General features: G+C 39.9%; 1 protein-coding gene across 1 annotated transcript in view; it reads right to left on the bottom strand.

Annotated features, from left to right (window-relative positions):
• Positions 1 to 1,535: 1,535 nt before the first annotated feature.
• LOC140721000 (scavenger receptor cysteine-rich domain-containing protein DMBT1-like) overlaps positions 1,536 to 11,800 on the bottom strand; it is a 61,252-nt gene continuing 50,987 nt past the window's right edge. The window contains exons 13-20 of the mRNA XM_073035865.1: positions 10,123 to 10,440; positions 9,969 to 10,043; positions 8,245 to 8,556; positions 8,080 to 8,115; positions 6,252 to 6,368; positions 5,322 to 5,429; positions 3,365 to 3,454; positions 1,536 to 1,843 (exon numbers count right to left, since the gene is read on the bottom strand). Coding sequence (XP_072891966.1) covers positions 1,830 to 1,843; positions 3,365 to 3,454; positions 5,322 to 5,429; positions 6,252 to 6,368; positions 8,080 to 8,115; positions 8,245 to 8,556; positions 9,969 to 10,043; positions 10,123 to 10,440 — 1,070 coding nt within the window. The 3' untranslated portion in view covers positions 1,536 to 1,829. The remainder of the gene's footprint in view (positions 1,844 to 3,364; positions 3,455 to 5,321; positions 5,430 to 6,251; positions 6,369 to 8,079; positions 8,116 to 8,244; positions 8,557 to 9,968; positions 10,044 to 10,122; positions 10,441 to 11,800) is intronic.

Below are 11,800 nucleotides of genomic sequence, written 5' to 3'. Positions count from 1 at the left end.
GGCGTAGGATCAAGGAGACATTGCTTTGTGGATCCAGAATTAGATTGCCAAAAAACGGAAGTGACGATTGTCCATGGTTCATATTCTGCATGGAGGACGGTGACCAGTAGGGTTCCACAGTGATCTTTTCAGGAACCTCTCCTCTTTGTAAATATTATAAATGACCTGGATGAGCAAGTCGAAGTTGGGGTGGGGGGGGGGGGTGTGGGTGGGTAGCAAGTTTACTGATGATACAAAAGTTGGTGTTGTACTGGATAGTCTGGAGGTTTGTCAGAACTTACAGCGGGGCATTGATAGGAAGCAGAACTGGGCTGGGAAGTGGAAGGTGGAGTTCAGCTCAGATGTGTGAAGCAGTTCATAATAGTAGGTCATATTTTAAGAAAATGTTTTATTAATAATAAGTGTCTTGGCAGTGTTGCGGATCAACGAGAGCTTGGGCTCCCTCCCCATAGGACAGGCAAAGCTGCTGCGCAGGTTGACAGTGTTGATAAGAAGGCGCATAGCGTGATGGTCCTCATCAACCGTGGGACTGAGTGAATGCAAGAGCCTTGCGATAATGTTACAGCAAGGGAAGACCATAGTTAGACCCCACTTGGAGTACTACGTTCATTTCTGATCATCTCTCTGCAGGAAAGATGTGGATATCATGGACAGAGTGTAGAAGAAGTTTACAAGGAGGTTGCGGGAGTGGAGTGAATTCCTTCTGAGAACAGGTTGAGTTAACTTGGCCTTTTCTCCTTGAACCGAGGGAGAAAGAGAGGTGACCTGACGGAGGTGTAAAAGAAGCTGAGAAGAATTGATCGTGCGGATAGCCAAAGGCTTTTTCTCACCCAGAGCTTAAATGGTTACCATGAGTTGACATAGTTTTAAGGTGCTTAGAAGAAGGTAGACAGGAAATTTCAGAGGTATATTTTTCACACAGAGAGTGGCGGGTGAGTAGAAAGCACTGCCAACAAAGGTGGGAGATGCTGATTAAATAGGTTGCGTTAAGAGAGATAAGTAGATGAAGCTCGGAAAATAGAGAGCCATGCTGTAAGGAAATTCTCGGCAGTTTCCTGAGCAGTTTATATGATGGGTACAACACTCTATGCCAAAGACCCTATAATGTGCCGTAGATTTCCGAGTTTCTATGTTTTCATCAATACGTCCGTTAGTGGGAACAGAGCAATAGAAAATAACAATTTGAAAAATCAGCATATTCATCTTTCTGCATTGGAGGAAAGGACATGCTGTCAGTGTACTACATTTTATTTGATGTGAAATCAATACTGTAAATAATAAAAAAAGTTGTGCACTTGTTTATAAATTTGGCCTGCCAAATAAATCAAAGTTATTTCTTGTTGTATAAAAGGGATTGCAATTAAATTCCAATACCGATAAGAATAATATTTTCGTGAATATATTAAAGTGTCCAGATTTTAAATGTGCAATGTAATAGCACTGACAGTGACATTCTTTAAAATGGATTACAAGCATCGCTAAAGTATGCTACCTCAATAGAAATGTGCAACTTAATTCAAAAGCATCATATGGAATTCTTCCCTCATTTATTATAGCAGTTCCAGAGCCTGTCGCTAATATTTGACTACGGCACACTTTATTGTGCCTATATTGAACAATTCTACAACAGCGTACTCCACAGACAATAACATATAGAAAGTGCAAGCAAAAGAGTTTGTTTTTCGGTCTTCATCGGGCTGATGTGAAGGATGGGAATAAACAGTTGACGATTCGAGCTGCAAGTGACTTGGAAATCCTGAACTGTTGTCGTTCATTTCATCGTTGTTGTCAGTCGAAGAGAAAACACGGAAAGCCAGATGTAAGCGAACCTAGGACTTGGGCTCTGTTATAGAGAAAATTACTGGCGTCGAATTGAGCACAAAACACAGTTTCACCAAACAAACAGCACACACAAACTGCTTGTGGAACGCAGCAGACCAGGCAGCATCTATAGGGAGAAGCAGTTACTACGTTTCGGGCCAAGACCCTTCGTCAGGACTAATTAAAAGGGATGATAGTAAGAGATTCGAAAGTAGGAAGGGGAAAGGGAAATAAGAAATGATAGGAGAAGACCGGAGGGGGTGGGGTGAAGCTGAGAGCCGGAAAGGTGATGGGCAAAAGGCATACAGAGCTGGAGAAGGGAAAGGATCATAGGACGGGAGCCCTAGGGAGAAAGAAAGCGGGAGGGGTGCACCAGTGGGAGATGGAGAACAGGCAGAGTGATGGGCAGAAACAAAGAAAAAAAGCGGGTGGGGGAATCTAAATATATCAGGGATAGGGTACGAAGGGGAGGAGGGGCATTAACTGAAGTTGGAGAAGTCAATGTTCATGCCATCAGTTTGAAGGCTACCCAGCGGTATATAAGGAGTTGTTCCTCCAACCTGAGTGTGCTTTCATCTTGACAGTAGAGGAGGCCATGGATAGAAATATCAAATTGGGATTTGTCTATCTGATATCTGATATGTCTATCCATGGCCTCCTCTACTGTCCATTCCCATTCTGATTTGTCTATCCATGGCCTCCTCTACTGTCCATTCCCATTCTGATATGTCTATCCATGGCCTCCTCTACTGTCCATTCCCATTCTGATATGTCCATCCATGGTCTCCACCACTGTCCATTCCCATTCTGATTTGTCTATCCATGGCTTCCTCTACTGTCCATTCCCATTCTGATAGGTCTATCCATGGCTTCCTCTACAGTCCATTCCCATTCTGATATGTCTATCCATGGCCTCCTCTACTGACAAGATGAAGCCACACTCAGCTTGGAAGAACAACACCTTATATACCAGCTGGGTAGCCTCCAACCTAATGGCGTGAGCATTGCCTTCTCTGAGCTTCCGTTAATGCCCCTCCTTCTCTTCTTAACCCATCCCTGACATATTTAGTTTTTCCCCGCCTAGCGGAATATCAGGACAACCACTGTCCGTAATTTTCACACAGTCTAAGGAATAATTTATGACACTCACAACATCATTGCGATCGTCAGGAACCAGGTCAGGGAGCGATTATATATATAAAGCATTATTTCTGACGATTGCCACTGTGCAGCAAATTACTTGGGATGATGACCTATTTTGTCATACTCCAAGTATGCTCGTTTATTTCATATTTAAAGGACTATAATTCAAAGTCATTTAAAAGGGGTAAATCAGACCTTTGTTAAATTGAATGCTGACTACAGGCTTTAATAACACGCTTCTTGTAACGCAAGACCCTCACAAAACCACGAGATTGTTCAATCACATCAATACGCACATGTGACGACAATTTTCTTTGCCGGTTTATGATCACAGACAGATTGAACTAAAGTACAGCAAAATGAAAATAAGTGTACCGACCGTGTATACTGGAAAACAAACCTTCAGGGTCTTGTGGAGCATGACATGTACTATATAGATAGTCGTCGGTGTGACATTCGACTTCATTAATGGAATGAGTGGATCCAGTAACTAAAATTCAAAGAAATAGATATTCAAGATATTTATTTGGTATTTTTCTTGTTTTTGTAATGAACACATCATTCAATCATTACATCAATGACAGTATCATCATTACCATACATGGCATAATCCTTGAATACTCTTCAATGGAAGATAAAAGGAAGATGTGTGTTCCGCCTTGAATTGATAATAAAATAATCTAAATGTGTACATGGAATCGATTTTATTGCGAACTCGTGTGCGTATTGCTTTTGGAAACGCTATCATTGACGAATGAAGATAACTACGGCAATCCTGCAGCAGGTGAATGAGAACAATATATAGAAAGAAAGATAGATAGACTGATAAAGTAATACGATGAAAGGGTACTTATCACGGCTTTTCTTTAAGTGGGGACAGTTAATGTTCGGTTACAGTTCAGTCGATATACTAAGTAGAAGTAAAATGAGCTAAAGTGACTGAAGTCGTCATCCAGTTAGCAGAACATGTTCAGAGGGAGAATGAGTTCACATTTCTAGTTAATGTCTTCTTACTAGAATGTGAGTAGGCATGACCCTGGAAAGTTTGGAAGAGTGAGCCATAGTTCGTGGTGGGTAAATTATTCGGGTGGATAGTCTGTGAAATAATTTACCTGATTAAATCACGCTTAGAATATCACATTCACTTCTGGTCAGCTCATTTTTAGAACGGCATGAATCCTCAGAGACGGTGTAGAAGAGATTTAACAGAATGATGCCCGAAGTAGGGGGCGCAATTTTTAATTACAGATTGTTCGGTATAGAGTGCTCCTCCTCAGAGCGTTTTCCAAGATCGGAAATGGCTGATATGAGGGAGCTACCTTTAATCTGATTCGAAGAAATAATGCAGTGTTGTCAGTGGTAATTTTGCTAGGGGTGAAAGCGGGGAACGCCCTTTCGAGGCTGGTATTGGAGATAGATATATTAGGGCAATTTTGAAAACTTTTTATGTGGCCACGTGTGGTCAATTGCTTTATGTGAAAGCAACTAAAGAATGTGTAGGATGGGAGAGCAAAATTGATCCCGTGTAAGTTAACAGGTCGGCACAACATCGTGAGCGTAATGAACCGTACTGTGCCATGTTGCTCCATGTTCAGTGTTCTCTGTTCTACATTCTATTGTTGAACAGAGAAAAGTTTCGAACGAAGGCTCTTCGAACTTGCTGAAAAAAATCCTAGTTGTTTCAGGAAAGAGGAAAGGAAATGCCTCTAATACTCTGGGGACTATATCAGCAGATGCTGGCAGTGTATGCTTCAGATTTGTATTATTCATTGAGGTTCCGTACAATGATCATGAGTGATATCATACCACTCCAGACTCCAGACTGAGATAGCTGAAACCTGGTTCACAGCATCCCTCACAATTCATATCTATTGTGCTACGGAACAATGGATATGCATTTTCATCGTCTATTTACCACACGTATTTATGCCCTCGAAGCTTCTGACTTAATTTCCCACGTGCCGTAAGGTTTCCTTGCCTCTCATCTGGTCTCGCCTATCACCAACCAACCTGCCCTCCTTTCCCATGCTCCAGCTCCTTATTTTGGCTTCTGTAACTCCTTTACAGAGCCAATAAAATGTTTTGGTTCTAAACGTTGACCGTTCATTCTCTACCATAGGTGCACCTTAATCTGCTGACTTCCATTAGAATACTGTGTGCTTTGCTCAAGATTGTCAGCATCCGCAGAATCTCTTGTGTTTATTGTATGATGCCCCATTATTATTTTTGTTACAATTTCATTTCTGAAGTACCTACAGAGCCGTGAGTTTTTGTTGTTCCTTGATTTTGATAACAATATTGGATGAATTGAGACAGTATCAATTTTTACATCGCGGATTTTGTGTCATAATACAGACCTGAATCTTGCATCTCAGAAAAATTCTTGAATGGTGGAATATTCTCAATTTCCTCATAAATTGCTTGGTAAAAGTCAATAGGTAATCCTTGGCCACTCATTAGTGTACCTAATGAAGAGGGAGTTGAGATGAACATCGGCATCAACGAATTTGTACACGAATATTATGATTAAATTAAAATAAATTAAAATGATCTTAGTCAAGTTGAAGAGTCAGGGAACGTGATCGTTGAATCGGACTGATGTGTGCATCATAGCCCTGGCCAATCAACCGAATAAATTTGACATCAGAAGGACGAAGGGAAAGGTACAGAAGAACGAGTATATTTCCGATCTTTGTTTCATAATGAATACACATCACATTTGTATCGAAGACGAGTTTAATATTATTATTAGATAGATGTAGATGCCATCAGTATGGCAGCGGATGAAGACAGGATGGAAATTCACACGTCACTCCAGCACCTAACAGAGAAAGTTTGGCTGTGTCAAAGAAATTTAAAAGCATCGCAAATATTCAATGATAAAATGATAAGAAGAAAAGGAATGGGGAAAATGCATTCTCTTACTTCGATTGGGAGAACCGAATCAGAATATTCGAGAATACACAGCAGATTTTTGAAACTTATACGTCCAGATGTTCAGCGCATGGATGTTTTAAAGTGAAATAAACAGTGAAGCAGCTACTTACCAAATCAGATTTAACCTTCAATTTCCATTACTGCATAATGAAAATTTATCATTAATCCACGAACAGTAAGGGACAGTGAAAGCCACCATTATAAATGTCTCACAGAAGTCAAATTAATTTCGAACTAAAGCGGTGAAAACATATTTAATTTAGTCTTTTCTGCACAAAAATATTTTTTGGGAAGACCCCAACAAACTGAAAGCGTCACAATAAAAGGTCGATGTAAAGATTGCCCCTCACCACTGATTGCTGATCGTCTCCACGTAATCGTGAACAGTATTAAAAACTCAATGATGAATATTAATCCAAGAATTATGCAGACAGTAACCATGATGGATGGGGTCCAGTTTCCAAAAGCTTTAAACGAAACGTAAAAACATATATTTCAATAAACAGAAAACAAACACTATAGATCCAATGCATCGAAATTTTGAGCGATGTTTAATGAATTTAATCATATATTCAGTCATTACGATTTTTGAAAGTTATATCCCTATACATTTCATGAGAGAAAGAGCGGAGCGGAAACACAAGGACTATTTCACAATAAAGCCGGATATGTCAGAAGTATTTCCCAGAGCAATAAACGTTCTCTCCAGCCACCTGGTATCAAATCAGGATAAACACCCCAAGCAACGTCGTGTTCAAATTCTATTTTCCCTCACATTGCTGGATTGGAACAGCAAGAAGGGAAGTGAGTGTAATTTTATGAAAACAATTCCAGGAAGAAATTATTTCAACGTACTTATCTATGGTTTTTTTTCTCTTATCCGCCTCTAATCAGCAAACAGAGATTTAGCTAATAATTAGCTAATAATTTAGCTAATAATTTTAAAGATAGTGTCACTCTTGGACCTCCGTTACTCTCCTTTCTTCCATCACCTACCACATTCGCCTCAGCTGTGGCGAAGAGGGAGGGCCACAGGGGTTAGGAGGGAACTGTGGAAGGGGAGTGAGGTGGGACATTGTGGGAGTGCTGAGGAGAGAATGCTGTGGGAGTGGAGTGAGCTAACTCGATTAAGGCAACCCATACGACACGCAATGGATCCAGAAAATGTTGGTAAGCTGCTGATTATTACTGCTGGCAGTCTGTATGTAACTAGCAGTAGTGCAATTGATTTCATTCCAAATATGCATTTATAGGCCAGGTCCACATGCGATGTTGGTCTTTGTGAAGTCAGAGCAAAACAGAGGAAATAGGACCTCATAGCCTTGATACTTCTTCCTCAACGCATGCATTAAGGGTTCAAAAATAAGACTGAGCACTTGCACTCTTACAGATCGTCACCAAATCTTGAATATTATTTCGGGTCCAAAATATTATTCAACTATACTGCCGTTGAGCACACATTACAAGCTGCGCTGTCGCAGGATGACTAAATACTCATCAGGCCATGCACTCTTAGCGCTGATGTCATCAGGAAGAATGTACCGGAGCCTTGGGTCCACACAACTGGGCTCAGGAATAGTTATTATCTATCAACAGCCATGATCCTGCTAGGGTGCGTAACTTCAATTATTCTAGTGGTGAACAGATTCCACAATCTATATTTTCTTTCAAGGGTTACACAACTCTTGTTCTCAGTATTAATTTTTACTGATCCATTTGTTGACATTTTTGCTGGTTTTCCATTTGCGTACTTCGTTGCCTTTTGGTGTTTGTTATTTTTCCGCGCTTGTTTTTGAGAATTTCTTTAGAATTTCTGTTATGTCTCTATGTATGTACACTGAATGCCGTACGAAAATGAATCTCAAGGCAGTATATGACGATATATGGATATCTGATAACAAATTTCCTTTTAACTTTAATTTTTACTATCTGCAAAAATCAAAACTTTCTCAAGAGTATCGAATGTGCTACAAGTTGAGTCACAAAAAATGTTTGAACGGGAGTGGAGTTCAAATTTTTAAGAATTCTGCATATTCCTGCTTAAAATTATTGGCGAGACAATCAAGGTCCCATGCAGTTTCCAAATCATCTCTTGTGAACTTAGCAGTTAGGAAATACGAATAATCAATTCTTGATATCTGCAGCATAAATGCGATATTTAAGCGTCAAAATCCATACCTGAATTGTTGCGTTCAGCAGGAGTCACTCTGGAACCTGTGTACAGATTGAAAAGAAGTTTCAACAAACGCATCTCTGTTGGTGTTTATATTTGATGTTTCTAATTACGAAATTTACAAATCAGTTGGAGAGAAATTGAAATGTCAGACAAAGCCCAAAGCATACCAGAACAAAGAACGATGACATCTTCTTTGTGATCACAGTCGTGTTGACCAAATGATGAGGAACGACAGCTGGACAGAAACGATTCACTTCCGGTGCATTTTACTTCATCAAGCCAGACAGCAGCGGCTACCTGGGTCATTTTAACATCTTCTGGAGGCCAGAGAGCAAGGCCACACCCTAGCTGTCTGCAGACTACATTGGCATCGGCCAGATCCCAAGAGTCGTCACACACCGTGCCCCAACTTTTATTAAACCGTATCTCAAGCTTTCCGGAGCAGTTGTGACTGCCGCCAACAAGTTGCAATGGAACATCTAGGTATGAAAGAATAAAATGAAAATAACTTAACCTTGGAATCTGAAGTTCGTCAGAGAGAAAATAGAACTAATTATAGAACGCAAGGGCAGGCACCTCGGCACACCATTTCTTAATCCAACACTATGCAAATTATGCCACCTCTCTTCCGCCTCATATAATCGATATCGCTCAAATATTTACACTTGCCTACTCCAGCGGAAAGCCTATCAAAGACGGTAATTGTAAATATTTCTATATCACTCCTCAAAGCCCGTTCCAAGCAACATCATGCTCAATTTACGAATAAAGGTTTTCCTCTAACACTTCATTTAAGCCGTCGTCTGTCACCTTAAATACGTCCGTTAATATTTGGTATTTTTTTTACAATGATTCAGACTCTCTACCTGACCTGTCTCACCTAATATTATGCATCTATTAGGACTAATTTTAGGTCCGCAGAATGAGTCTGAAGTGTTTCCGTCCTTTCGTATCCAGGCAGACTTTGAGTACGTCTCATTTATAGCCCCCACATGCTTCTTGAAATGCAACGAATGGCAATATAAATAATGTGAAACCATTGACTTACATATCCACAAACACTTTTTGCAGTCAATTCCTTGCTGAATGAACACGCAACATATCTTATTCTTACCATCAGTGTCCGATTAATGAAGGCAAGTCACAGACCTTCCTCTTCAATTCATACTTCATCACGAAATGCTCAACCAGACCATGAAGACACTATCAGCCGCCGTTTTTCTGTCTTTAGTTCATCCCGGCGAAGAAAATAGTCGGATACAGCTCATGCATATCTTTCAACTCCAACCATAAATTGTAGGCTTTGAACATACGTCGCCCTATGTTCCATCTAGTTAACCACTTGTGTTAGTTTGGTAATGTAACACAAAATGCCTTGATGTTTCCTTTTCTCATATTTCCAACCAAATAGATATCTTTATCTATTGATCGCAGCCTTTATTCATCTCTCTATATTGCCTGTAGCCCGACCGCATTTATGAATCCCTCGGTTTACATATATTTGCTTCATTTATTTTGATCAAACCAGCAATGTCTCTCACCTTTTAATATCCCCATACATTCCATCGTTCACTTCCCTCCTTCCCAGGTAATTCCGATTCCCAAGTCCGTCCAGCTGGTCATAAGACAATTACTGCATATCATTTATAATCTTGCCAGATAACAAATTCTCCCAATTATTTCCAATTAACTCCCTCTATCTTCTGTCTGGGAATGGAATTTTTCACTAGACACTCCCATTTGGCAGTGCTGAACAGAGTCAAGGGAAACCAGGATTCTAGTCAATGCGGGCACAATTTCGTAAAGGGCAAAAGGAACGAAATTCATTTTTCTAATAGCGACGTTTATACAAGGTTTTCTGATTTCAGCAAAGGCGTTTCGAATTCGTTACCTTCTGAAGGAAAAGAGGAGAATGTGTTTTCTTGCAAGCAGGCTTTTTCGGTGAATCCTTCCGTCATGTTGGTTTCTGTTGGCAAAATAGATATTTTGACGATTTTATACAAAAAGATGTAAAACGTAAATAGATATAAGACTCTCTTATTTACCCTCACATACAACTCCTCCGTCATCCGAATGGTCACACTGGTGTTTTCCCCACGGTTGTGACTGACACTGCCAAAGGGTCGATTCGTGTGCAGTACATTCAATCTCATCCAACCATATAGGTCCAAGTCCCTTTCCAAATTGATATGAGCCAGGATAAATTTTTTTTATTGGTCCACATTTCATTTGTTTGCAAATCACATCTGCAGATTTGGCATCAAGATCCGTGGAGCACACTGTTCCCCAGGTCCCGTTGTACCACACTTCAATTCTTCCTTCGCATCGACTACCTCCGTTCTGCAGGCGCAACTTTTTGTGCTCTGATAAGGATGCATTTGAAACAAAGGTTTTCGAAAATTAGAATACAATGGTAATCGCGTTTTTTCTACTACAGCAAAAGAAATTAGCCGTCTTTGTGTGTGTGTGTGTGTGTGTGTGTGTGTGTGTACGTGGTGTGTAGAGCTAGGACAATCAAATAAAATGTGCATATTCAGTAGGAAGTGATAGATTAGCAAAATTAAGCGAAACCAGGACGCACGGAGTGATATATTGTGCTGAATTACTTAAAGGAGAGAAGTGGTTTGTGACGGAAAATTAAGGAATAGCTGACTGAGTGTCTGATACTGGAATCTCATCGGATTCGCCAACAATTGAGAAAGGTAAATATTTGAATTCCTTAGGGGAAGAAGTTGAAGAGCAAGGAGAAATTGTCCATCCTCAGTCCTTAACGAAACGTGTGAATTGAGTCGTTGGAAATAAGTGGACCGAGACAAACCGTCACTTGCTCTTCGGGGCAAAAGCGGTACGTGATTAAATGTGTTGACTGTACCTCAGTACCTTATTCTTAAGACTGCACCAACTAAATCCAGACTAATAGCAGACTGTGATGAAATAAAGGTGAAATTACAATATTATTTTCATTTATTCTATCCCCCGATTCAATAACAGTATTTGAAACAGATTTTAGGATTGATTTTAAAAAAAACCATTTTATATGTATTCTAGTCATTATCTTTGGAGATTCTAATGTGATCACCTACACTATTTTGAAAAGAAAATAGTGTTTTGAGTTCAGAAAAGCTGACCTCACATGAGCTTCTGGCTTTTTGGCACTTTACTTCATTATGCCACAACTACACTGATCGTGTTATCTCACGTTTATTCTTCTCTGCTGCATTAAACTCAGTAGAAAATTTGTCTTCTCTGGACACATTACAACCTTCCAGTCTCAGTATCAAATTTCTAACGTTGGCTCCTCTAGTTGATTTTGTTTCGAGAGGTACGTTTACTTCAGATTTTTTTTTTTACCAATTGCTTTAATAAGTGAGAAGCAGAGGTAAAGAAACATGGGGAGAAAGGATCAGTGGAAATTGAAAAAACAACAACGGCATGGTTTTGAATTCAATTAGTTGTTTTTTTTTGGATTTTATTACGTGGAATTTGGATTTTCCAGTTTGATAAATTGTATTATTCCGTCTCTCCTGGTTTGGATTGCTATGTTACTTCTCGTCACCAGCTGGCTCTGCTTACTTGTATGTTCACAGCTCCTACCCAGTGCATGGCTAAGTAATTGAATTTCCTCAGGAGATCGGGCATTTAAGAGTCGCTTGCATATTTTAGTCAGGCGCACTTTTCTATGGGTCGAAAGAATTTGAATCAACATCTGGATTCAACATTTGA

Source organism: Hemitrygon akajei, unplaced genomic scaffold, assembly GCF_048418815.1.
Source record: "Hemitrygon akajei unplaced genomic scaffold, sHemAka1.3 Scf000049, whole genome shotgun sequence".
In the NCBI taxonomy this organism is placed as follows: Eukaryota; Metazoa; Chordata; class Chondrichthyes; order Myliobatiformes; family Dasyatidae; genus Hemitrygon; species Hemitrygon akajei.
This window is presented reverse-complemented; position numbering and strand designations above follow the sequence as displayed.